Below are 26,997 nucleotides of genomic sequence, written 5' to 3' on the forward strand. Positions count from 1 at the left end.
AATATTACAGTATAGTACAATAAAGAAGTAGAACAAATTGATGGCGTCAGTGTTTCCATTCAAATACGCTTTGGGGACCTTCAAGAGTAGACGCAATCGCTAAATTAGCATTTACCACATCACTTAACATCAAGTAGGATCTTGGTTTATACACTATAAAAAAATATCGCAAATTATATCAAAAATACGTCAAAAGATTCATACAAATATGAAAATGAAATTAATATTTCCTACAGCAGTTAACAAGATTAACCATTGTTTTTACAAAGACCATTCCAATATCGATCTTTTTGCAAGTGTTATGGGTTGTAGTTAGAAATCTATAGGTTAAATCTACATCTACAAAAAGTCACGCCCGAACAGGGACTTGAACCCTGGACCCTTGGATTAAAAGTCCAATGCTCTACCGACTGAGCTATCCGGGCTGTGAAATTTACATTTAAACTATAAATTAGTTCACAATAATGTAACAATTTTAATTGAAGTTGATGGCTGAATTTTAAATATGAGTTATTCTATTTTAAAAAATACTGTACGATAAAATTTAACATATAAAAATATTGTCTTAGTATTTATGTTTGGGGTAAATTCAAAAGCTAACAAACTGATTATAATAAAAAAAATGTTTTTGCCGACGACTTCTGTGCAGAACTTAAAAAAAACGTAAGTCGAATATGTGTTCTTCTAGACTATGTTCTATAACTATGCCAGAAGTCATCGAGATCGGTTGAACCGTTCTGCAGATAACTTATAAAAAGCCATCCATCCATACATCTAAACTTTCGCAATTATAATATTAGTAAGATTTAGCCTTAATAAGATAGATTTTATCTTGTTGTCTTACTTCCTCATTAATTGGTTTCTATTGCCAAAAATCTTTACAGTAAATCAGATTGAACAACATGTTTTTATATAAGAATTTCAACTGTGGAAACTCATGACAATGTTTTCGATCAAATTGTCGTACATCATTAACTTGCTGTGAGTTTGGACACATCTTGACTTTCTCACGTCATTATGTCATTATATTATTTCTAACACCTTGTTATTGACAAACTTTTTGTAGTCATTTTATAAAAGGGTTGTCAATAAAGTTAAAAATTATTTTTTCAACAACAACTAACCTGTAATCTAGAGGTAGGGAAGAGACTTTGGTCCGGTCATGAAACTTTACGCACCACATTCACGTATATGAATCTAGGTCCCATTAAAATACAAAATTTAAATACATAAAGCATAGATTAAAAAGCTTTATTTTTTTTAAATCTACAGTTCGTCTATGGAACATCGGTTTAAGAAACAGCTTGTTTTAAAACAAGAGAATTGCATTTGTTTTTTTTTTTGATAAAAAACAATTGAATTTTCAAACGAGACAAAAACGTCTATAAAATTACATCGACTAATATAATTAAACCTGTCTTGATAGAGGTAAGCAGAATGATGGTAAGAATTGCAGATATAAATCGCCGGATATGAATGACGCGTGGGAAAATCCTTATACACGGTCTAAAAACTTAACGATAAATCTGCAGATTGTTTACATGATAACTGAATTCTAAACTTCTAGTTCCTATTGATGCTGTTCAAATGATCATTACCGTGAATTTTTGTTGTGACACTAGTATTAAATTACTTCATTATTCATGTTTTTTGTGAGTTATTGAAAGGATGTTAATATTTACATACTATTGCTTTGCTAATGGAAAATCTTTTAAACAGTTTCAACTGTATTGATATTTGTATTGACACTTATTGTTGTCATTATTTTTGAAGGAGAAAACGAGAGATGACATATGCAGAGATGAATATTAGTTTTTTTAATAGGAAAAGGTAAAACGAGCTAAGGCCACCGGTATCCAAAAATAGCGAAGTGAACGTTGCCCGTAGATAACCTAATTTGCAGATGCGTTGCCTACCCTTAATCAATACAGAAGGGTATGCACAGAACCAGGATATTTCCCCCTTTATTGACAAATAAACTTACTCTTACTATCCTTTAATTGTACGAAATAGGTTGGACGGGGAAGAGGACTAAAATAAAGCTTCTGGGACCAGTATCCGTGCATTAGAATTCTGGGGTTATACATGAATACTTTGGTCTCTATTTCACTATAATCTTGATATCTTTCTCTAACTCTCCTAAAAAAGTAAACTTTTAAAATTACAAAGTAATCTCAAAAACCTGTTCAGGCAAAGGAATTGTTTGAATGAGATATCTGGTGATAAATCTTCAGAAACAATCTCATGTGTACCACGTCATTGTCAGTGAGTTCCCACAGCCTTGTGCTTGTAGGATGGACATTGACTGTACGGCTCATGTGCTCATTGAATATTTAAAGATATCGTCATAAAGACAACTTCATTTAAGTATTAACAGATAAAAAAAAAACAATAGAATGTGCACAAAAAATGACAAAATTAATCCAATGATTTTTTTTTCTAGTAAACTTTAAATTTTTAGGATTGTGCTTGTGATATGGGTTACGGTAATAGTTCAGTTGGGGGGATTCTAGTTATCCCCATCTCAACTCCCTTGACTCTTCTCTTTTCACACACTTCTAATAAGAATAGGTTGCAACTATTAACTTTATTGCAGACTAGCTTTAACCGCGACTTCGTCTGCGCGGAATGAAAAATAGAAAACGGGGTAAAAATTATCCTATGTCCGTTTCCTGGTTCTAAGCTACCTGCCCACCAATTTTCAGTCAAATCGATTAAGTCGTTCTTGAGTTATAAATAGTGTAACTAACACGACTTTCTTTTATATATATAGATGTCTATGGTGAGTGATCACTCCACTGTTTTGTCTATACCAAGTGACCGGGTGCTCGTTAGTGAACTTAAAAATGAGAGTTAAAAATCTATAGAAATGAAAAAAAAAGGATTTTTTTAAATAATCGAACAGTGTTTTTGTTCTGTCTAGAACTAAACTAGGTATTTAGAAAATACTATGGAAGGTAAGACAGTATTTTGTACGTATACATTAAACATTGTACAGAATGCGGTGTAGAATTTGAAAACAAAAGGCAGTCCTGTGAGAGCGCAAGCGATGAGCTCTGTTTTACCCAATTGTTGCATAGATCTACGAAAGGTAACGAAAGATTTATATTTCGCTATTAAAATGCTACATTATACATGAGTAATATAAACTATACTTATTGTTGTTTTTATCTAAGTGAACTAAGCAATATACTGCTGTCTTTTTAACATATAATTGTCACCTTACTAAGAGATAAACTGTAAAAAACGAAAATGCTAACAAAAAATATTTGAAGTTCGATTAAATATATTTTTACTATATTGAATATTGAAATATATAGAATAATATAAGAGAGAGAGAAATATTTTCTATCATATTTATTTACTGTTTGCGCTCTCTAGTAGTTTTTGTAGCTCTGTGGTACACAGAAAACAATGGTTGCAGGTAGTGATGCAACGGAAGTGTCTTACCGGAACCAGAAACGGAAACAGATGTCAAAAATAAATTTTAGCAGAAACGGAAACGGAAACGGATGCGGAAACAGAAGTGTAAATAATAAAAAAAAAACATATTTACAAAAAAATTTTTTTTTGGAAAATCAGTTTGTATTCGTTTTTAATTTATTAAGGCATTGGATATCGGTGTCCTTTAGCCTTCAATGTATGTATTTTTACTGTGTTTCAATAAGTTAAAATACGTGTTTTTTTTAATTTATTTTAAGGAAACAAAATTACACTATTTAAATATTAATGTTCGCCAAAACCACTCGTGTTGAAAAACAACAAATATATTTTTTTATTAATACATTCACTGTTGTTAAATACCTCCTGAGACCCATTTTGCTCTCAATTCATTGTCGCCTTCAGAGCTACGTTAGGGATGCGATCCATACCCGGCGCCTTCTTGTTCTTTATTGCGTTGTATGCGCCTACGAAGTCCTCGTTCGTGATTGCAGGGACTTCGGCGGCGTTTGCGGGTATTTCGTAGTCCAGCTCTTCTTGTTGTGGGAATAATGTAGTGACAATGCTATGACACATTTGTGTATGTGTGGGTGTGTATTAAATGTTACAAGATCTTGAACCGAAGAGATAAAAGCTGGTTTTGATTAGTATCCTTACATGTTTTACTCAATATTCTGGAATTTGATGAAAAACTTGATTTTGTCAAAATCTTGTAACATATTAGTACATAGAAATGCAATAGTGGAACAAATTTCTACATATTAGTGAACTAAACCATTGCCATCCCTAGTGCTCAAAATGATGATCCCTAGTGCTCAAATGCAAAAAATGTGTTTTTTTTTAATAATTATAATAACATTATTAATTTATCTATATGTTCAAACATTCCCAGATACTAAATAAAAATTCACCATAAAAATTTTTGGCTCCCAGCTGTTACCTTTTTTTATTTTGTATACAGTGAATGTACTAAGTATCAAATACACCAAATCTAGATTAGAAAAAGATATAATTATTAGGCGTCGGTGGCTCGTGGCACTTGACTTGCAATCTGCAGGTCCTGGGTTCGAATCCCGCCATGTACCAATGTGTTTTTCGATTTAGATATGTACATTTATCCGACGTTCTTACGATGAAGGAAAACATGGTGATGCTGCCTGCACATATCTGAGAAAAAATTCAATGATATGTGTGAAGTCAACCCGCTCTGGGCCTGTGTAGTTGACTATGGCCTAATCACCCAAATTTGGGCGCCCCTCAGTGGGGATGTATAGTGAGCTGATGATAATAATGATGATGATATATTGCATGGTTATCACTTATTCAAAAGCACATTTAATAACTCGTAAGTATGAAATAGTCACATTTTGCCAGTTGTCAAATTTTATATGGACAACAACTAGACAGTCAACTCCAGCAAGAGAAGCTGATTGTTTTAACTGGCAGCAGAAAATATTACGCGCTTAATTTCACGAAAAAGTACGTAAACAAACAAATGCGACAAGTGCCGAAAGGCCGCGCGCGGACTGCGCGTCTCGCGCCGCGCATTTGTATCTCTCAGGTGTCGTCAAGTTCCGTTTTATCTCCGTTATAAAAGTTGCGGAAACAGAAACAGAAACGGATGTTGAAAAGGATGCGGAACTTCCGCACTTGCGGAAACGGAAACAGACATCCGTTGCATCACTAGTTGCAGGCGACGCCGGACTTTGTTAAAATAAACTGCAGAGCGTTTTATTTGCAAAACGGAAGCACGCCTTGATTTATGTACAAATGCACTGTATAATATTGTTTTATATCCATATACTTGTAGTTTTATTTCAAAACTAGCAACAGTCTGTTTTATTCACAATTTATAATATTCAGATAGAGCCCGGATAGCTCAGTCGGTAGAGCATTGGACTTTTAATCCAAGGGTCCAGGGTTCAAGTCCCTGTTCGGGCGATCTTTTGTTCATAATTGGAACTGTAATTTAACTATATTTAAAAAACCTTTATTCATATATTTAATTAATACCTATATTAAAGTCTAAATTTAAAAATATATTTTTTTGTTATTAATTTATGTCATAGTAAAATTAATAAATATGTTTGATTACAGGTAACAAGATGGTGAAACTACGATTGAAAATGAGAAAGAAATTGCGGTGACGTGAAACCAAAACAAAACAACATTACGATGTGACAGTCAAGTGCAGCAATCGGACATTCCGTAAAACGACCAAATAGTTCCTTCAAAACAAGAATACTCGAGCATACTCAAGTGCAACATAAGTGCAATTATAACCAGCCAACAACTACGATAGTTTTTTTTTTTTTATAACAGTGAAAGTAATTCGCAAAAATTGATTCGTACAAGAGTGATGGTGTAGGGGGGTACGCGATGGATATCCATGCGCCTGCCCTGGTGGTGCACGGGTATGAGCCCCATGCACCGCTACTGGAAGTCGAGGGTCTGGACCCCCACAGCCCGCAGCAAAAGGTCCTCATCCATGCCCCCACGCTGCAGAGTCAGGAGATGATCAGCAATGAACATCGGAATGGAGGTCAGTAGTTTATGTCTCCTGTTATATTAACTTTTAACTTAATAACTGTGATAAAAAGTAAATAAAAAAACATCATGTATCAATTTATGAACACTTTTTTCATAATAATAATCTGTGAAAGATTTGTTTTAATGCTTTCTATGTATGTGTACATTATTTATGTTAGAACACTTGGTGATAATTTTGATAATTTTTAATTCCACCTAATGTTAAGTAGTGTTGTGTTCCACAAATGTTACACAGGGTGTCAGAAAAATTAGTGTCCTAATGAATATACTCAAGTATAATTTGCCCAAGGTCTTCCCTACATGTAATTTACGGACGTTCCAATTATACAGGCTGTCCGAATATTGTAATTTTCGGACAATATATACAGGGGGGTCTACAATAATGTATTAAATAATATAATATTGTTGTTGTGTAGAGCAGATGTCTGATCTGACGTAGAGTATGATTTCGCAGACGAGCAGTACCACGCGCACAGCAGCGGACAGGGCGGAGATGGTGAGTGCATTCAATTATAATTCTACTAACTGTCGCCCGCGGTTCCGTCCGCACGGAATAACAAAAAAAACTGAATTAGTAGTCTGTTTGTCCTTCCAGACTATATTGCACGTCCATTTCAAATTTTATCGAGATTCGTTGAGCCGATATGAAGATACAAACATCCATCCATCCATTTAAGCATTCACATAACACTCATATTTCCTTCTATACTTTGTTAAAATCCAAAATCTTGACCATAGACCATAGGCCAGACCAGAGACAATCTATGTATTAAACTAAATCGTGCAAATGTTTTAGCTGAACGACAAAATTGATACTGTAAAAAGCTTCAATTTAAAATTTGAAAATAATCTTAATACTTTAAGGGTTAGACCCTTATAGTCAAAATATATTATATTTTGATGTGAACTGAATGTTATATTACTTGGTGCAGTATCACAGCTAAGAAATAAGTTGCACGCTTCCATTTTGAATGAATCAGAAAAGTTACCTTGTCTAAGAGCATAGTTATAGGTTTTGGTAAAGGTGTGGTCTGACTTCTAGCTGGAAAATAATATTTAAAAATCGAATTTAGTTGAAAGATTACTAATTTAGGTACTATTGTGAAAATAATTTGATGATTATATTTGTTTATTATATTAACTAGCTTTTACCCGCGACTCTGTCCGCGCGGAATAAAAAAATGCACATAAAATAAAAAAGTTCCTATGTCCGTCTCCTAAATAAATAGTGTAACTAATACGACTTATATAGATTTATATATATATATAGATTTATATATATCGAAATCTTACTGAAACATGAGAAGGGTTAAACAAATATTTGAACACAAAATCTTAATTTATTGATAAAAATAATGTCTATTTAAAATTATCAAAACTTAATTAAAATAAAAACGTTTTAAATAAACATTCACCGAATTAATAATAATTTAGTGATGCTTGAGTAAAGAAATAAAAAATGAACATTTGTTTTTTATTTTGTATTTTACTTGAGTAATTAAAAAAATTAGCATTTGTTTATGAATCTAAAAATTAAGAAGGTAATTTAAAACATCTTATTTTATACAAAATCGCTAGCATTGTAACCCCAACTGGCGCAACAAAACTAGTCGAGTCGCAGCGGCGGCAACTAATTTCACACCGATTTAGGCAAGTGTACTCGAACAAAAAATGCTCCATTCACTCCACCGCCTACTCGACTGACTACTCGACCGATGTGGCTAAGAGCATCTCTCAATGAAGCTATGTGCTTGTGGTTTGAATGCATTCATAAACTATGGGAATCTTAAAAAAAGCTTTGATAATCTAGAAATGATTTATGTCGACTTTAAACTAATCTTTATAGAAGAAGATAGAAGTTTGCACTTAATTCTCTTTTGTTGTTTATTATTTACTTAATTTCATTGTTATTTCTTCAATTCGTCATGGCTATATTTGATACACAAAACAAAAGAAGAACAAAGAAATATCAATCAAAAACAAAATAGAAAAGTTTACAATTTCACTTTTATGTTGTAGTAAATATTCATAATTAGGACAATATATAAATCTCCGATATTATCACTAGATATTTGTATTACCAAATTAATTATTATACAACACACACTACATTCTTGTCTTTACATCTTTTTACATGTTAATTGTTTATGTCTGAATTGTTGCTAAGATTATTTATAGAAGCTGAAATATGAAGGGGGTTACAAAAATCAAAGTGGACATACATGTACTGAATAATCCGTTGGTTTGAATAGCTTTCGCGGGTCGGCGTTGGGCGAGCAGTTGAAGTTAGTCCGGTGAAATACCACGACCACACAGAAGATAAGGTTGAAGTGGAAGTAATTCCGCATATCGTCTGATGAGTGTGTGTGTTGATTTTAGTCCCCTTTCCATTCCCACCCTTTTGTTATACAGAAAGGATGGGAAAGGAAAGTGGACTTGACGAAGGAGAGGACGTAGGAAGGGGATAAATTCTTTTTCCTCCGTTGGTTAAAGGTAGGCAGCGCATCTGTAATTGCGATTGCCAACAGGCAGCGGTTGCTATTTCGGCGTATTCGATAACCCGCTCGTTTGAAACCTTATGCTATAAAAAAGCAGTCCGTGTATACTCGTATTTGTTAGCGTTTCCAAAAACTATACTGACTTTTTTCATTAGTTTTTGAACTTATTAAAAACCTACCATTGCTGTACTTTCGAAAAGACAACGGTTCTGTATCGTGAAGTTATGTCCCACTGTGATAAGAACGTCAGCTACTGGCCAGTCACTGTCGGGTCACGTCTTATGTTTTTTTTTGTTGAGTACGGGTTTCGCTTTCGATGCGCGTGATCGGAAGTCGCGCGGTATTCGAATTTATTTCTCCCGCTTTATTTTATAGAATTAATAGATAAAAATGCTGCGAACTAATTTAAAGATTGTAGTTCCGAAATGATGTGATGTAAATTACTAAATTAAATTAAATTAAAAAATTACTGCGCAAGATCTTAAAGCACAAGAGAAACGTCTGTAATGGACAGACAGTTACTTCACAATTTTTGTTAACTGTCTTTTTAGTTATCTATACGTATAAAAGTATTAAGTTCTTGTATCGATTAAATATAATTTATTACTAAAAGTTTTCAATGTTAATCTTAAATAAAATCCAGTAAAACTTTTCGCTAGTTTTGGACTCAATTCCCTTCCCATTCTTTAATTCATTCAACACAATCTCCTTGACAATCGGTGTGGGCACAGGTGATCCACCGCGTTGACCGCAGCCACTTCCTTGGGAGCGACTTCCCCGAGCACTACACACGCCGTCGTCCTTGTATCTTATTTCAATACCAGAGATTTATGTTTAAGCTTGTGACGTTCAAATAATAAGGCATAGACAAGATAATAGACTTTGCTACGTAAAAATTAAAACATTAAAAATGTTATCAGAAAAAAAAACCTAAATAATGATAGACAATAAAAATATTTATGCCTATGAATTGAAAAAAAAAACGACCGTAGTCGTGTCGTGCACAGATTAAAAATATTGTATTTTATGAAACCTTTTAAAACTTGAAGAACTATGAACAGGGCTTATATAGTTTTCTTTTTTTTATTGCAATGAAGATGATCCTTATTCGGACAAAGAATCTTATAAATATAAAAGAAAGTTTTTTTTTTTTGTGACTGAGTAGTCACTGTTTGCCTTGAGGAGGCATTTACAGTTTCACCGGGCTTGAGGTGGCCGGGCGCAGATGGCGCTTAGACTAAACCTCGTTTAAGAGTAACTAGGCTCGAGAGCTCCCTCAGGAGCCTCGGCTCGGGCTGTTACTTCGTTATTATTACCGGATTGGAAGGTCACCGAGCTCTTAGGTCGCTTCGGTGGACGCTCCATGGAGTGACTGGGCGCAAGGGCTCCCGAGAGGGGACCTCGGCTTGGGCTGTCACTCATTACGCGTTTAGCATTCCGATTCAAGGGTGCCCGAGAGGGCCGAACCTCGGCTTGATCGGTTGAAAAGAAAGTTGTGTTAGTTACACTATTTATAACTCAAGATCGGTCGAACTGATTTAGCTGAGAATTGATGGGTAGGTAGCTAAGAACTAGGAGACGTACATAGGAACTTTTTTATCTTGTGTGAATTTTTTTTATTCCGAGCGGACGGAGTCGCGGGTAAAAGCTAGTTTAAAATATATCAAGACTATCAAACGTGAAACATAAAGCTGACTCATGGAAATTAGTTCTGCCATCTGTCACGACCCGAAATGATTCTCTCAGTATGATAGTAGCGACATCTAGTTTTAAAAGAAATAAACAAATTTCTTAACGCCATTGTTTTACAAATTCTTCAAATATTAAGCTCAAAAAAGTATTTCCATACTTATTAGACAAAAGTTAGGGTAAAGTATTTTATCTTTTTTTCACACTATATGGTGGCAAACGAGTGAGGCTACCTGAATTCGCCAAAACAGCCAAATAACCGCTCCCTATAGACTTCTGCAATTGCAGATGAGTTACCCAGCTTTAATCGACGGAGGTGAAGACGCACAGAAAGACAATTTTTCTCCCTTCGTATGCGTCCCCTCCTCCTTCAAATCCCATCCCTTCATTTCCCTATAAGAAAAGGGTGGGAAGGGAACGGGACTAAAAATTAGGCCTTTGGAAGGCACACTCATGAGAAGAAACGCGGAATTACTTCCACTTGACGCCTGTCTTCTGTGTGGTCGTGTGAGCCGATCAATTCGTACAACAGATGTTGTTGGCGTCTACCGCTGTTAAATATTTTTCTTTATAAGTGGCGACATCTATCCAACCTTGTATAATACCTTTGATTTACGTCTACAGTAATTTAATAGCGGATGTTGATTATTATCTATAAAGATTTATTTACAAATAACATGTTCATAACTCGCGTGTCTTTAAAAAAATCAGTTAAAGAAACTTAAATTTTATACACAGAAAACATTAAGTTATTACAGCCAATGTATCATTTAAAAACGAAAAAAAAACTGAATAAATAAAAGAGATAGATATAGGTTTGTCAATGCCATTGTCTTAAGAAACGCCTTAGTTTAATTTTGACAGTTCTAACGCCAATGAAACGTTATCGAACTTGTATTTGAATTTGGAACCAATTTAAAATTAAATTCATTACGACTGGAACAAGCAACTTTATGACTTAAGGAACACAGTTTAAAATCGTTTAATTCAAGTTTGAAGTAATCAATGTCGTTTAAGTCAATTATAAAAGTAACTTCAGCGTATTCGTGCAATTAAATATAGTTCTTATTCTAATGGAATAAGGTTTAAAATTGGTAAACAGTATTCAGAAACCAACTTTTTGAAGACCATATTGTAAAATGAATCAAAAGATAATAGAAAAAAAGCTTAAATTTGAATAAACAGATTTAATAAACAAATAATATCCATGTTATACAAAGATTTCAAGAAATATTATTTTTATTTTAATAATAGACAAATGATTTCATAATACAGTTTAAAATAGACTTAACTGCTTAGGACATAAGGTAACTATTGAATTACATTTAAGACAGTAAAATAAATGTAAAGCTTTTGTAAGGAATTTTAAATACTAACAATATATTATTGTTCACATGTTTTCTTAAGAAGATAAAGAGAGATGACAACAAATTTTTATACGTACCTTTCTGTAGTGAAAGCCAACAGCAACGCATACGATTTTATAAGACACTAGCTTAGACTTTTACCCGCGACTCCGTCCGCGCGGAATAAAAAATAGAAAACGGAGTAAAAATTATCCTATTTCCTTTTCCTGGTTCTAAGCTACTTGCCCACCAATTTTCAGTCAAATCGATTCAGCCGTTCTTGAGTTATAAATAGTGTAACTAACACGACTTTCTTTTATATATATAAGATACTGTATAAAATAAATGGTGTTCAATAACCGTAGAATTCGATTGCCGTGATTTATAAATAAATATTGTTGTCTCTGCTTTGTCAAAGTAAATGGAAGTTATAGCAATATATATGACAGGTGTCACTGTTGTTATATTGCCATATTAATTATCATTAATTATCATTAATTATCATTAATTAACAAAGCACTTTATGTAATGATGCGTTGCAAGTGATCTGTCAAAACACACAACTTAATGTAGACACGACTTAATAAGTTATAGGGATGTAAGTACTATAACTGTAGACTTAGGACATTTACTTATTAATCCATAGCACCCCTCTATGTCACTGGCTTAATTCATATTACATAATTATAAGAAATAAACATGAATTTAATTTAAATATAATACATAAAAACTAAAATATGTCATTAAAAGGTGTCCCTTTAGGCAAGGTTCCGAAGATACTGGCAGCGTTCCCCCTTTGAATGGCTAGACTAATTCTTTGTCCGAGGTAGCTGCCAGTTCTTCGGTCTCTTGTGATGTTTACTTATTTAAATAGGTGCTTATCTTTTTTTTGTGTAAAGAAATAACTACAACAAAGTAAACAAAAAATGTTTATCTTAGAAAAATTTCAGATGTTTTTTTTTAATTCTGTTTCTATGCTTAATTAGTTATTCTATATAAATCCAGACTGATAGGATAAAATATACCATTAGTTTAGTCTAAGATAATCATTACTTAAATCAATCAAGAATAGGAGCATTTATACCTACTTTATTTACATAATTCCTAAATATATTTTATAGAATTTATTTATAGCTACTAAATTGGCAGTTGCCCGTGACTTCGTCCGCGCGGAATTAAAAAAAATATAGCTTATTTCAACCGAGGATAGTGTAGCATCCCAACAGTGAAAGAATTTTTCAACTTGGTTCAGTATCGAAGCCTATTCGATGTAATAGAACAATCAAATCATTTATCTTTATTATATTAATGTAGATTTCCTAAAGTCTTAAGTCCTAACTCTACGTAGTCTTAACATTATCTTCATTTATACAAAGTATCTCGCTATTTGTCAAGTGTCTGTCTGTCATTGATCTTCTAGTAATCTGGATTTAGGTTGTAATATTACTATCTATTACTAAACGATTACGAAGATTTTATATGTATAAAGTTGAAAATAAAAGAAGTATTTAAAATCTGAAACCGACATGCATGTAGGTATGTAGATAGAATGTGGAAGAGGTTATAGGTGATACAGGACCGCGCCAAACGAAAGATCATGGTCTCTGCCTACCCTCTTGTGTCACGGTCAGTGTGTTATGATGTTTAAAATAATAAAATAGTAAGTCGTAAATATTATTAACATATATTAAAAAGCAAATTATTATTTTCAAGTTATTAAAATTAAATTTTTTTTTTTTTTAGTTTTCGTCAGTCCGGTTTGTTCGGTTTTTCGAGTATTGAACTTTTAATTCAAGGGTCCAGGATTCAATTCCATGTAAGGGTGAGGGGTTTTTCATTTATAGAATAGTGACGCAATTAAATATCAAAGAAAGACTTTAAACTAATAATTTAATTTTTTAACGTTACAAAGGAATTTCACATTTGACATATTTGTTACAAATATGTTGTCCTTTCTCTCATTCTTTTTTTAAAAATCAGGATCAAAATTTTTTTGTATAGTATCTTAACTATTTTAAAACAATCTTTATTTGTAAGTCCAAGTTCTAAGTTTAATTAGTCTAAGGATTTATTTTTAAATGTACCTACAAGTAAAATTATAAGTCACTATACTTTTATTTTATTAAATATACGCCAAAAAGTGATAAGATATGAGATATCGTGTGAAAGAGATAGCATCAGTGTCAAAAATTGGGAGGGGCGGGATCTATCCCGTCCGTTCGGATACTTGCACTGAACTTTTGGAAAAATATATTCAATTTTTTTTTTTTCTTAACATTCGGTATTGAAAATTTTAACTATATTTATCCACAATTAACTGCAGATTTTATCATAATATTAGTAGTAACTGAGAAAATGTTTCCTAACATGGAAAAGTAAGTTAAATAGATAATAATTAGTTAAATAGTTATTTAATTTTTTTTTTTATAAGAGAAGGGGGCAAACGAGCAGCGGGAATACCAAGGTGTTCAAAAATGATCATAAATCGTAATGAAATTATCGAATAAGGTAAAATAAAGTCGTATTGTTAAGATGAGAATCGTAATCTGTAGATATCAAGTTATTAACGAAGTGCATGAAGTTATAAGAATCCTTTATATTTAATCGCTTTATAGAATTTTATTTGTAATAGTTGTTATAATGCTGTAATGTTCAGGTAAATATTTTAACGTAGCTGTATATTTCAAAATGTTTTAGAATAAATTTTCTTTTTTTTTTTTCACGATCTTAGAACAAGAAAACTTCGGTTAAAATTTTTATAATTTACACATTACTAATGCGGTTGCAAAGCCTTAAATTTTAGATTCGAATAAAATTAAAATTATTTAAATAGCCGACTATATTGTACATAAAAAATAAAAAATATCGATAGTTATAATAATCAATAAAATTGTCAAATTTAATAAAAAAAAATATATTCCATCCCCCGGGAAGATATCCGATCGCGTCAGTCATAAGCCACGTGCGGCAGAGGGAGCCGGCGAGCGCGCGCCGCACATCTTCCCGCGGATTTCACGCAGTTCGCGCGCGAAACGCGACTTTCGTATCCTCTGTGGTGATGTGTCAAAAATGTGACGTCATTTTTTCTTTTTAAATTAATATAGTGTTTAAAGTGATAGGTTATTTGTGAGTGCTAATTGTCATTTATTTTAAAAATATGTGATCGTGAAATATGTGATTTTACAATTTAAAATACAAATAAATAAAAAATACTTATTTAATATTATGTAGGTGTTAGTTCTGAAAAAATATTTTTTTTCGTCTACAAAATATTCTTCTATTCTTGGTATTTGGCATTTTCCTTAACTGGCATTTGACATTTAAAACAAATTTAAAATCCTATCAAAACCCGAATAAAAAACAAATAACATAAAAACGTTTTTTATTAGGCGGCCAGTATTTTTCATAAAATAAAACCATAGACGTATTTATTATATCGTTTGAAGGTGTCCGATCGTAGTTATTTATAAATGTAAAATAATACTGCATGTAAATCTAATACGAGCCGTCTGAATTAAAACCTTCTTGGTGTCGGATAACAAGCCGGCCGTGTGAACCTATACTTATATAATGATATATAATATTTTAATATCAACTAGCTGAACGTTCTTAATGTTGCAATAACAAAGTCAAAATACCTTTAAATATATAAATCACTAGCTGTCGCCCGCAACTCCGCCCGCACGGAATAAAAAAAAAAACTTAATCAGTATCCTATGTGTTCTTTTAGACTATGTTCCATATTTATACCAAATTTCATCGAGATCCGTTTAGCCGTTCCAGAGTTACCTTCAAACATTCGAATTTATAATATAAGTACAATTATGTTAGTAGGTGAAATAAAAAGCAAATAAACTGCAGCAGTTTTTGTGATACATATTTAAGCGTTCAAACATAATTTTTTACAACAATGTTGATATCCATTTTATCAATCACCAGCGGTCAAAAGATTAAATCAAGTGTGTTTAAATGGTTGATGTCAACATGTATGTTAATAATAAATCTATTACTAAAGCCTTATAAAGGTAAAATTCCTTGCTGTTAGTTTCTTAGACTATCATCTCTATATAAAACATATCGTCATCCTTGTCATTCATTACCTTCGACAAATATTACATAATTATTTCTAAACGAAGTATTTTGGTCTCAGAACCCTAAGATTAGATATGTTTATTGTACATTTCCAATGTACTAACTGTAAAATATAATTATTTAATAAATTATTAATTAAAAGAAAACACACGAAGCGTTAAACAAACAAAATTAATTATTCTTTTTAATTATGTGTAAAAACAAGTCGGTCGTTAATTATTTTGGCAACATATTCAATGATTTTCAGAATGTTCTTTATTTGAAATTTTACCGTTAGATTTAATGTCAACCTTTTACATATATTATTATTACGTCTATTAAAATTAAAGCGTGTCAATTTTCCAGTTTAGCTAGTACCTACTAATATTTGTGACCTTTATAATTATTAGTTATCGCCCGCGACTCCGTCCGCGCGGAATTAAAAAAAAAACGTAATAAGGAGCCTTTGTTCTTCCAGACTATGTTTCTACATCAGTGCAGAATTTCATTAAGTTCCATTGAGCCGTTCCGAAGATACCTTCAAACAAACATTCATCCGTCTAAACATTCGCATATTTATAATATTAGTAACATGTTAATTTGAAACTAAGAAAAATAATGCTACTGAAACATTTTTTTAAAATCGTAGAAATTAATAATTTTAAGCTAGTCTACCTCATGAATTTTTTTAACATTTTTAAACCAAAATATAAATTGACAGCCTCAGTTCTTTCTAGCCAGTGCCAAACCAACAATTAATAAAAAAAACAAAAACGATTAGATTATAGGCAGCCTCAGTTCTATCCAGCCAGTGCCAAAATGTCATTCAATCGAAATTAAAACAAAAAAAGCAAAGACAATCCCACGACTACGGCGTTTGAAAACCGATCCTCTTGTCTCAATTCATCGGTCTCGGACGAATCGAGCGTAAAATGTACCTCAAAATGTACACCGCAATACCGGACGGTCAGGCGAACGATTAACACGTACTTGTTCTAATAGAGATGCGAATTAATCGGAAAATTATCGATTTATTAAGTGATGTGAAGTGTAACGGAAATCTGTGTACTTGTGTTTTATTTCCTTGGGTAATGTATAGCCAAAAAGTATATTAGAATATTAGGTAGGGTACCTTTTTACAGATTTTTTAACACTTCGTCGCATCTATATCATAACAATAGGTTTTGCCCCCGACTTCTTCCGCGCGGAAATCTTAATAAGCAGTCTATGCGCTATCCACACTGTAATTAGTCTCTCTATTAAAGTATAATTTATACACATAGATAAATAATGTATCCACAAAAATGTATATATTTTAGAAAGACGTAGTAACAAACATCCAACCATTCATACATCTAAATTTTCGCATCTATAATATTAGTAAGATAAACAAATTTTAAATTTGACAAAAGTAAACACACGTGACGTGAAAAAATACTATCGTCGTCTGTGGTCGATGAAAGTAACGGTTATTTAAAAAACGTTAATCGTCCAAAAACAATTAAAGATCTCGCAACACCGGATAGAAGGCAATGCTCACTTCCTTGTTATAAAAATAACCATTAAAAGTATTCATTCTCGTGAGAAATGGGGACTTATGGACCCACCTGCCTCTACCCAACCGGAAAAGTAGTGCTCAAACAGCGGAAAATCGTCCAAAAACCGGCGAAATTAATCCAAACGAATCGGTTTTTAAAACGAAACGGACTAACGATTATGGCTTTATATAGCTTTCACGGTTTAAAAATGGAATGTTTTTTTTTTTTCTTTGAGAAATCATTAGTGCATTGCAAATAGTGGTTGCTATCTAAATAGAAGATTTTCACATTTTTTTTCTACCAAACTCTTTGATCCCCCACGAGATAGATCTTTCGAGGTCTTCCCACTTTTCTTTTAAATGTTTCAATAATTAATTTCTAATCCAAATAATATATCTATATTGTAATAAAAAGCTAGTATAAAATGCTGCGTAATCTAGAACACAGATAAAAATCTCATCAGTGTAAATCCATCTTTATATTTGCGCTATTAACATTTAAAGTCTTAATATAGCTTTCATAACGTTCATGATATGACCATTTATTACAGTGAAATATGAAGAAAATTTCGATCGCAATTTCTGAACGAAGGTGACGTTTAAAAACGCGGTAATTTCAAATGTCAAGATGGCGTTGAATTGGTTTTTTTTCGTGTCGAGATTATTTTAACTGTGAATGTTGTGACTTCTAAATACTTTTTGGTGTAAGTGTGAAGTGTTGTGTTGTGTAAAGGATATTTGGCAAGCTGGAGGGCCAAAGTAAAGCAACGTTTGCGGCCCTCTTTGGGCTGAGGGCCGGCGGCGGCGTCGATCTCTCCGCTGCGTATAGATACAATCAAAATATGATGGAATATTACACATGTAAGTTTCATGATCTTAGATAAAGAGTTACACAATTTTTTTAAAGAATACAGAAAACCTTTGTAATTAAAAATTTTACGATTTTTTTTCTGATTAGAATTTGTTATGTGATCTAATTCTGCAATTTTACTGTTTTGTGGAACGAAGTTTCTGAAATAGATGGGTATGTTTTTATTTTGCCTGTCGAAAAACCATTTAAATTATAATATTTTGTTATAATACAAGTAATTTCAAATTGACGTGCGATTTTCTATTAAGTAAAAAAGCTTTGAGAGTCCTGTAATGAGACAATTCTATTATTTCTTCTATCTATAGCTCGCCATAATGAATTAAATAAATATCACTTAACAAGTGATTGATGTACTTTTTTAACATTAATAAAAACGAAGCTAAATATTCAAAGTTTTGGCAAATACATCGTGTATCTTCAGACATAATACACTTATCCTTACGAGCCGGATGAAACAAAAAAAAGGCAGCACCCGCCCGCCATTATGCAAAAACAAGTGCTCCATCCATAACGAGATTATCATAGCCAGCGACAAACATAAAAACCGCGTACAATCATGCCGCTATAAAATACCTCGTAACATCTACCGCACATCTGCGACGCAGTGATTTCATAAAACACCCAAAAAATTTCCCTCCGAAATTCGAGATCAACCAATGCGCGCTTTAGAAGTGTAGATCGTTAGTGGTACAGCCAATGGGAGCGTCGCTTTAGTGTCGTAGGGCGCGGGGAGGCGTGCCATTGGACGGTGAGCTGGGCGGGCAGTGTTGCCAGTGTGTGTAGCTGCGTTCGGAATTCGCGAGGCTGCACGGGTCGGTGTCCGTTGCCTCATGTGCTGACGAACACATTGAGATTTAAAATGGCGGACATACAAAATGATTTTATTACAAGATTTTCATCTTATATAATTTGAATATAACATTATGGCTTTTGTAGCAAGTAATTTTGGTTTTGAAATTAATAATTAACTACTCCATATTGGCAAAACATTTTTATTACATATTACATATCTCTATGAATTTAAAGTAAAATACATAGAGAGGTATAAATGTTGAAATACAAAGGCAGTGAGAAGCAGCAAAATTTAACTGCTTAATTGTGCAATTTAAATATATCCTTTGGAAGTATACATTGTAAGTCGATAATAATTCATGCATAATTCGTATCGAACATATAAAATAATTATATTCCAGTAAATATCAAACATTCGTGATGTATTCAATAAAGAGATTTCCTGTTAAGATCCTGCATAAATTGAAACATTGAAATAATAAACGCACATTACTAATAAAGAAACATCCTTTGTATACTGATCAATGACTTAATAACTTATCATAATCAGTTACGGCTCTATGGTTATAAATATCTATACATTTACTAGCTGTCTCCCGCGACTACGTCCGCGTGCAGTTAAAAAAAATGAAAAATAGATGTTGGCCGATTCTCAGACCTACTGAATATGCTCACAAAATTTCATGAGAATCGGTCAAGCCGTTTCGGAGGAGTACGGTGACGAAAACTGTGAACCGAGAATTTTATATATTAGATTATCATCAGCTATACGTCATCAATGAGAAGCTCGGAGCCTTTTTTTTATGAGGTGAAATGCAGTTACGCACCCTTGCGCCGGGCTGTGCAATGGCGCAGGGAGTGTGGGACTCGCCTAAAGACATCGCCTAAAGCTCGGAGCCTACTCCAAGTTAGAGATGACTAGGCCATAGTCAACCACGCTGGCATAATGCATGTTGACTTTACACATATCTTTTAACTTCTCAGATATGTATATGCAGGTTGCATAACGATGTTTTCCTTCATCGTAAAAAGGTCTGACTAAATTGAAATACACATTGGTACATATCAGGATTTGAACTCAGGATTACAAATAAAGTGCTTAATCCCTTACCCACCGACGCTCTTGATTTTGTATATTTCCTTTTTTATATGTTTATTCTGTTCAATGGATAAGATTTTTCATAAGTAAGGGTTGACAGTCCTTACATATCCGTCTACGTCTAGGGTTGCCAGGTCATCAAACCTACTAGCCGGACAAACCAGCCAGTTTGGCCGGATATTTGGGTAGAAAGGTCGTACACCCTATATTATTTAGGATTTTGTCTCAGTATTAATAGGTACACTCTTGTTTGAGAAATGTAAAAAGCCTAACAAAAGCCAGAAAACTGTTTCTGTTTAACCGGCTTTATCTGGTCGCCTGGCAACACTAATTACGTCGATAGTCTTCATAGTTTTGCAATTTCACAATGAATTATATATGTTAATTTTAAAAGTAAAATTGAATTTAGAATTTTGTGTGCTTTTCTTTATCGTATGTATCTTTTGTTTGCGAAATTAATATAAATAATGTATAAAGTTCTGTTCTTTTTACCTTAAAAATTTAACTACAAACACATACGTAAACAACGTTGTAACCGTTTTATTGTGTTTGGAACTTCACTGTTAGTATTTTAGATAACATATCTTTGATATAGGTTTAATCTTAGATATTTTTATTAGTTTAATTTCATTACAAGTAAGATCTTATTACGATTTTACAAGCGTTTTTTTACAGCTAAGATTAATTGTTGTGATACGATCGTGTAAATGCAATCTTTACATAACATAGTATATAACGAGCGACGCAACGGGCCGGTCCTAGTTTCGAAATACACCGAACGGACCACCTTTCTAAAATCTCGACGATTACAAGTCAAACTCGTTTTAAAATGTTTTCTGAGTGATGTATGCGCATACGCAACTCACTCCGACCAATCAGAACGCAGGTGCGTATGTGAGTGTTGTGTAACAGACGAATGCGTACGTGTTTGCGGTGATATATGAGTTTTTCTATGTGTGCGTAGGTAATTTGTCTCGTATTACTCTGACAAGTTCTGATTGTTTTTAATGTTTGTTTAATTTTAGACTTTAAGGTTTGGTATTAGAGTTGTAAGGTTGTTTTTGTGATGGCAAAACTTGTAATTGTAATGTCATTCACATTAAAGGTGCGGTGTCTTATGTATGTATGTGTGAGTGTTCATTGTGATTGGAACGGTTGTGTGTATGACTCAGATTTTTATTATGAAAAATGTTAAAGGAAGTTGTTTTGTTTTATATACCTACTCGTCCATTTTTTTATATCAAGTTTATTTGATAAATCTGATTCCATTAAATGTAAGTGAATACCGGTTTTATAATGAAAATTATTAATATTTTAATTAAATGCTTTTTATCTATGATCTTACTTAAGTTCTTGAACATGCTAGATAAATGGGAGTAATAAAAAATTACTCCTTTGCATTCGAACTATGAAGGTCTTTACTCTTAATGTTTAGGGATTTTCACACTATAAAAAAATGTAGTTTGCAGATCTTAGCACTAAGAACCATAAAATAATTGATGATTTGAAGTATTGTGAAGTGTATTCTAGAATTTAATTAAAAGAAGATGATCACAACAATATTGAAGTCGAAACCTCTCGTAAAGTGGGTTAAAAACAAGTAAATGATGAATTCCATAATAGAAAATATTTTAGACTTTAATACATACTTTGAATTAGGTATGTTATAGTTCAACTAGGATATCTGGCCCGGTGAAAGTGACGGTGATATCGCTGTAAGCTCTGTCAGAAAACATATTCAAGTTAAACAAGTTCAAGTTAATCAAACGGTGTATACTTTTAGTTTCCTTGTATAGAAATTTCTGTATTTACATATTACTTACTTTTGCTTTCAAGACCTGTCATTTATATATTACCAATAAAATTGTATTTACATATACTTATATGGTGTCATCATCATCATCAGCTCACTATACGTCCCCACCGAGGTGCTCGGAGCCTACCCCAAGTTAGGTGTGACTAGGCCATAGTCAACCACACTGGCCAAGTGCGGGTTGACTTCACACATATCATTGAATTTCTTCTCAGATATGTGCAGCATCACGATGTTTTCCTTCACCGTAAGAATGTCGGATAAATGTACATATGTAAATCGAAAATCGAAAAACACATTGGTACATGGCGGGATTCGAACCCAGGACCTGCAGATTGCAAGTCAAGTGCTTAACCCCTGAGTCACCGACGCTCTTGACGACTTATATGGTGTATAAATTGTATAAAAGACCTGACAAAACAACGAGGACGACAATAATTTTCGATAGGGAGCGCTAATGCGTTAGTGTAATTTAGTGGCACTTTGCTCAACGGGTCAAATATCTTTGTACAACTATACCTTTATGAAACGATGATACTAGTAAAATATGTTAATCTTATATTACCAACGTAAAGTTTTGATAGTGTGAGAGGATGTCGCATTACCATACCGGACCGGATGCGGCGCCGCCGCCATTGTTACGACGCCATCTTGTTTTACAATTTCAAAAACAGATACAATGCTTTTTTATTGTAATATGGTAAAACGAATTATTTATGGAGCAAACACTTACATCTGTATAGTTGATGGTTAGTGTGGTATATACCTTTTTCTCAAAGGTTGGCAAACCATCCATTACCCTGGTGTTGCGTATGTCCTACAGCCTGTAAATTTTATCTATTGTCATAAAGTTCATCAATAGATATTAAACGCTATTTATAATCAATGATTTATTTAACTTCCATTCAAGGTAATTAATTTGAAAATTAGAGAATATTTTAAATGAATTATCAAGCTTTTAAAAGCACTTCTCGATTTTCTCATCAGAAAAAAAATTGTTAGCAACATTGGACATTCGTTTATAATTCTGAAAATTCTAGTGGCATGAATATTCCGTACAAGATTTTTTAGTAATATTCCGTTCGGTTTTAATTAAGTATACATAACATAAAAATTCAGTAATCATCATGAGATTGTACGAAGTTGTGTCCATTCAACCACCCCACCGGAAACTACCGTCGGAAGTTCAATGAATTTGAATTGTAGCCATGAATTATACAATACATTTTTTAATATACTATCAGTCGCACTAAGAGTAGTTTTATAGTTATTTAACAGCCCCTTAGTGAAGACTTCCCATATAAATCTAGAAGCTTCTATTACCGTTGGTTTCTAAGACAAAAATATCTGTATAAAACATATCGTCAACCCTGTAATTATCTGTGACAAAACAGATAACAATATGTATTAAAAGGAGATTTTAGTCTTAGAAACGCATGGTTAGTGATTGAGTGTAGCAGCATCTGAAGTTGTTCGGACGTATATATAAGACTAACCGTCGCCTGCGACTCCGTTCGCGTATAATAAATAAAACTTAATTATTAATGTATGCGCTATGCCAGTTTATTCTCTGTTCCAAATTTCATCCAGATCTGTTTAGCCGTCCTAAAGTTACCTAGTAACGAACATCCATACAGTAAACATTCGCATTTATATATTATAAACGTGAGTTTTCACTGTTTTATTTCCATACTCACCTCCCAATTTTTTTTATAATAACAATCGAATGACGTAGTACAATCTGTATTCTTTTTCAAGGTCAGTTAAATAACAAATACTTAGACAATAAGGTGTGGGTTATATTAATTATACAGTAGGAATATCCTGATGAAGATGGGTCATGCGCCACCGCACATCTACACTTTTATATGGGATATTTGAAATATGTAAGGGGATACGGTGAGAAACTTGTGAAAGTTATTTAATAAATGAATACAAAGGAATAATAAATAGACAAAAGAGTAAAAAGCTTATATAAATCTAGAACAACATGAATTATAACAGATACGTTGCTTATTTTAGTTAGAAAAGAGATTAAATAGAAGAAGGACATTTGCTCTTCATACTCTCCTTTAGACAAGACTAAAATTTGACGTCTTGTATACTCATCAGATGAAATGCCGAGTTGCTTCCACTTCACGTCTGTCTTCTGTGAGGTCGTGATATTGCACCGGTCGAGCCGGCCATCTCTGTGAGAGTATACTCTCTGCTGACCATACTCTACCAATGTACCGTTATACTAACAAAATATGTATTTTGAAATGTTTTCTTTTAATCTACTTAAGAGACAGATTTGATTGTTCAAAAATTCATTCACTGTTAAGAAGCTACACTATCCCTTGGTAACGTAAACTATTTTCATTACTAGATTTATCTTTAATTCCTCGACGATGAAGTCGCGTGCAAATACAAGTATGTTAAAAAAGCTTTTTTTCTATTACGTATTGATAAAGAAATTTTTATAACGATTTTAAAAGTTAACATATACTCATATATTCAAGATTGTAGACGTTGTAAATCTATATATATAAAAGAAAGTCGTGTTAGTTACACTATTTATAACTCAAGATCGGTCAAACTGATTTAGCTGAAAATTGATGTGCAGGTAGCTTAGAACTAGAAGACGGACATAGGAACTTTTTTATCTTTTGTGCATTTTTTTTTGTCTGCGCGGACGGAGTCGCGGTTAAAAGCTAGTATGAAATAAAAAAGATATTTATACGACGTTCTCAGCTACGTAATATTTATTATTATAACAATCAATAGCAATATATTCCAAGGACAATATTCAACGGTAATACTTATTCAAGCGAGACGAATTGAGAATGTACTCGTATACATAACTTATGCTACCCTGGTATAAAGAACGCACTCGGAGGGTAATTTTTTTTAAGACCTCCTGATACATACAGATAATGTGACAGAAAATAGGTGTCATAATGTCATTTGATTTTTCTACATTGAATTCTGAGAGAAGTAAGTCCGATTTCTATCTATATCATAGTCTAACTAAATCCCTAAGACCCTTCGTACACAAGGAAACGTAGGTCTTAGATAAGTGACGATTTTCGTCACTAAGCGACTCACTCAATATGATGTCTATCTGTCATCGCTAAGACAGTCGTTCGTAACATGTTTATCAAGAATGTTTTAAATAAAGTTGATGTAATTTTCAAGATGGCGGTCAAATCTATACAGTTGACATGTAATCGCTATCCATGTATGTTGACCAAGTGATTCGCGTCGTGCGCAACGCGAATCGACGCAACCATACAATACGAAATTATGTACGAAGAAACTAAATATTAAATCTACAAACAAAACTCTTTGATATTTCTAGATATTAGAGTAATTAATATTTTATTTACTAGTTTTATATCACTTATAAAACTCAACTATCGCTAAACATTCCCGATCGTACAACACACAGTATCAAACACACATGTGCGCCGTCATGCGTCGGCGCCCTCCCTTGGATTCCTACAGTGAAAGACCCTAACGTTATTATTGTGGCGAGGATTCCTACGCATAAAACTGTTTTAAAAGGATTCCTGTTTTTTTATTTAACTAGCTATTGACCTCGAGTCCGTTTGCGCGAGATTAAAAACTTAGTAGCCTATGTGTTCTTCTAGACTATGTTCAACATCTATGCGAAATTGCAGCAAGATCTATGCAATCGTTCTGGAGATACCTACTAACAAACATCCATCCATATATCCAAAAGTAATTTTATAATAATAAAATATTTAACCATACATCTCCGCACTCAAAGACATATCATCAAGGGAGGAAGTTAGTGCAGATTTAGTTGTACAAATCAGTGCAGACTTAGTATTTTAGTATTAAACATAGCTTAGTGTACTAAACCTTATAAAAACTAAATAAAACTTCATATAGGTAGCTAAAAGTGTAAATTATATTTTTGTTGTCATAAAAATTAATTAATAATTTTCTGTTCATCGTTATTACATAATTTAATAACTAAAAATAACAGACAGACGATATCGTGTGCGGTAACTAGTCAATATAATTCTAAACCAAATCTTCGTGACGGTAAAATTATACGGAGTTATATTCCAGGCGCTTTGCCAAATTATACGGTAAAATATAAACCTAGATATTGTATTTTACTGAGTTTTTTGACTGAACTTTCTAGAAATAATTGGAATACTGCTACATACAATAGCCCGGTAAAGTTATTGACTAGGTTAGAAACCGCCGAGGATGCTTTTTTAGGTTGACTTTATGTCTGGCTGTCTGCGTACCGTCTAGTCCTAGGTTTGAATCCCGCCATGTACCAATGTGTTTTTCATATGTACATATGTTCATCTATCCGACGTTCTTACGATGAAGGAAAACATCGTGATTCAACCTGCACATATCTGAGAAGAAATTCAAAGATATGTGTGTAGTCTACCCGCACTTGGCCAGTGTTGACTATGGCCTAGTCACCCTTAACTTAGGGCAGACTCCGAGCCCCTCAGTAGGCATGTATAGTGAGCTGATGACGATGAATTGTTAAAAACTTGGATACAATTATTTTTCCACTTTTAAGCTAAAGATTACCACTCGGACTATTATTTATTTTTAATACATCATCACACTGTGTAATGTAGGATTTAGGTTAAAGTGTTTCTTTTTGCAAAATTACGTTCAATCTGAAAGTTAAGGAAGGAAATACGAAATGTATATTTTACGACTCCCCCCTCATTACGTCTGAAGGTATGCTCTCCATTCTAAAAGGTTATTTACACCGGTTGGAATTGAATTTAAATAAATTAAATTACTTCTGTAACAATACAGAGAAATACGCGTTTTATAAAACTTAAATTACTGCATGGACTTTTGTTCAAATTTAAAAACAACAGAGTCTAAACTAATGTTTTTTTTCTAAATTCTAATCGCATTGATGACTTTAATAAACCTTATTTTACTACAAAAAAGGTAAAGAATACCAAAAAAATTACATACATTTTTTTTTATTTGTTACATTTGAAAAAGTTTTTTACACACATTTAGACGTAGGTATATGAAAATTCTCTTATAGTAACACACTGAGTGGAAATAAAAGATGATACCGTGTATAAGGTCCTTTATAACTAACAAGAGAACATGATGGTGGCGACACCTGGCGAGTGGAGAGGCTGTCGCGTTTCCGGCGCGCCATCTTGTCCGCCATTATACTTAATTACTAGACGTTAAGCGTGCGCTTTAGTAGTGCTGCCCTCTAGGGGAGGCTGAGCGCTTGTTTGTCGCATATATTTTACCTTTTTATGGTCATGGTATTCTG

General features: G+C 33.1%; 1 protein-coding gene and 2 non-coding genes across 5 annotated transcripts in view; 2 read left to right on the forward strand and 1 right to left on the reverse strand.

Moving 5' to 3' along the window:
- LOC106707557 (paired box protein Pax-5) overlaps positions 1-26,997 on the forward strand; it is a 71,190-nt gene that overhangs the window by 18,899 nt on the left and 25,294 nt on the right. For 2 of the 3 annotated variants that reach the window (XM_045683663.1, XM_045683664.1), the window contains exons 2-3: positions 5,539-5,983; positions 6,431-6,487. In XM_045683663.1, the coding sequence (XP_045539619.1) occupies positions 5,821-5,983; positions 6,431-6,487 (220 nt within the window). In that variant the 5' untranslated portion in view covers positions 5,539-5,820. The remainder of the gene's footprint in view (positions 1-5,538; positions 5,984-6,430; positions 6,488-26,997) is intronic. The other variant, XM_045683665.1, reaches the window with a different exon arrangement.
- On the reverse strand, positions 353-425 carry Trnak-uuu. The gene has a single exon. It is a non-coding gene; the product is annotated as a tRNA-Lys (tRNA).
- Positions 5,310-5,382, forward strand: Trnak-uuu. Its single transcript has one exon. It is a non-coding gene; the product is annotated as a tRNA-Lys (tRNA).

Source organism: Papilio machaon, chromosome 23 (assembly GCF_912999745.1).
Source record: "Papilio machaon chromosome 23, ilPapMach1.1, whole genome shotgun sequence".
Classification (NCBI taxonomy): domain Eukaryota; kingdom Metazoa; phylum Arthropoda; class Insecta; order Lepidoptera; family Papilionidae; genus Papilio; species Papilio machaon.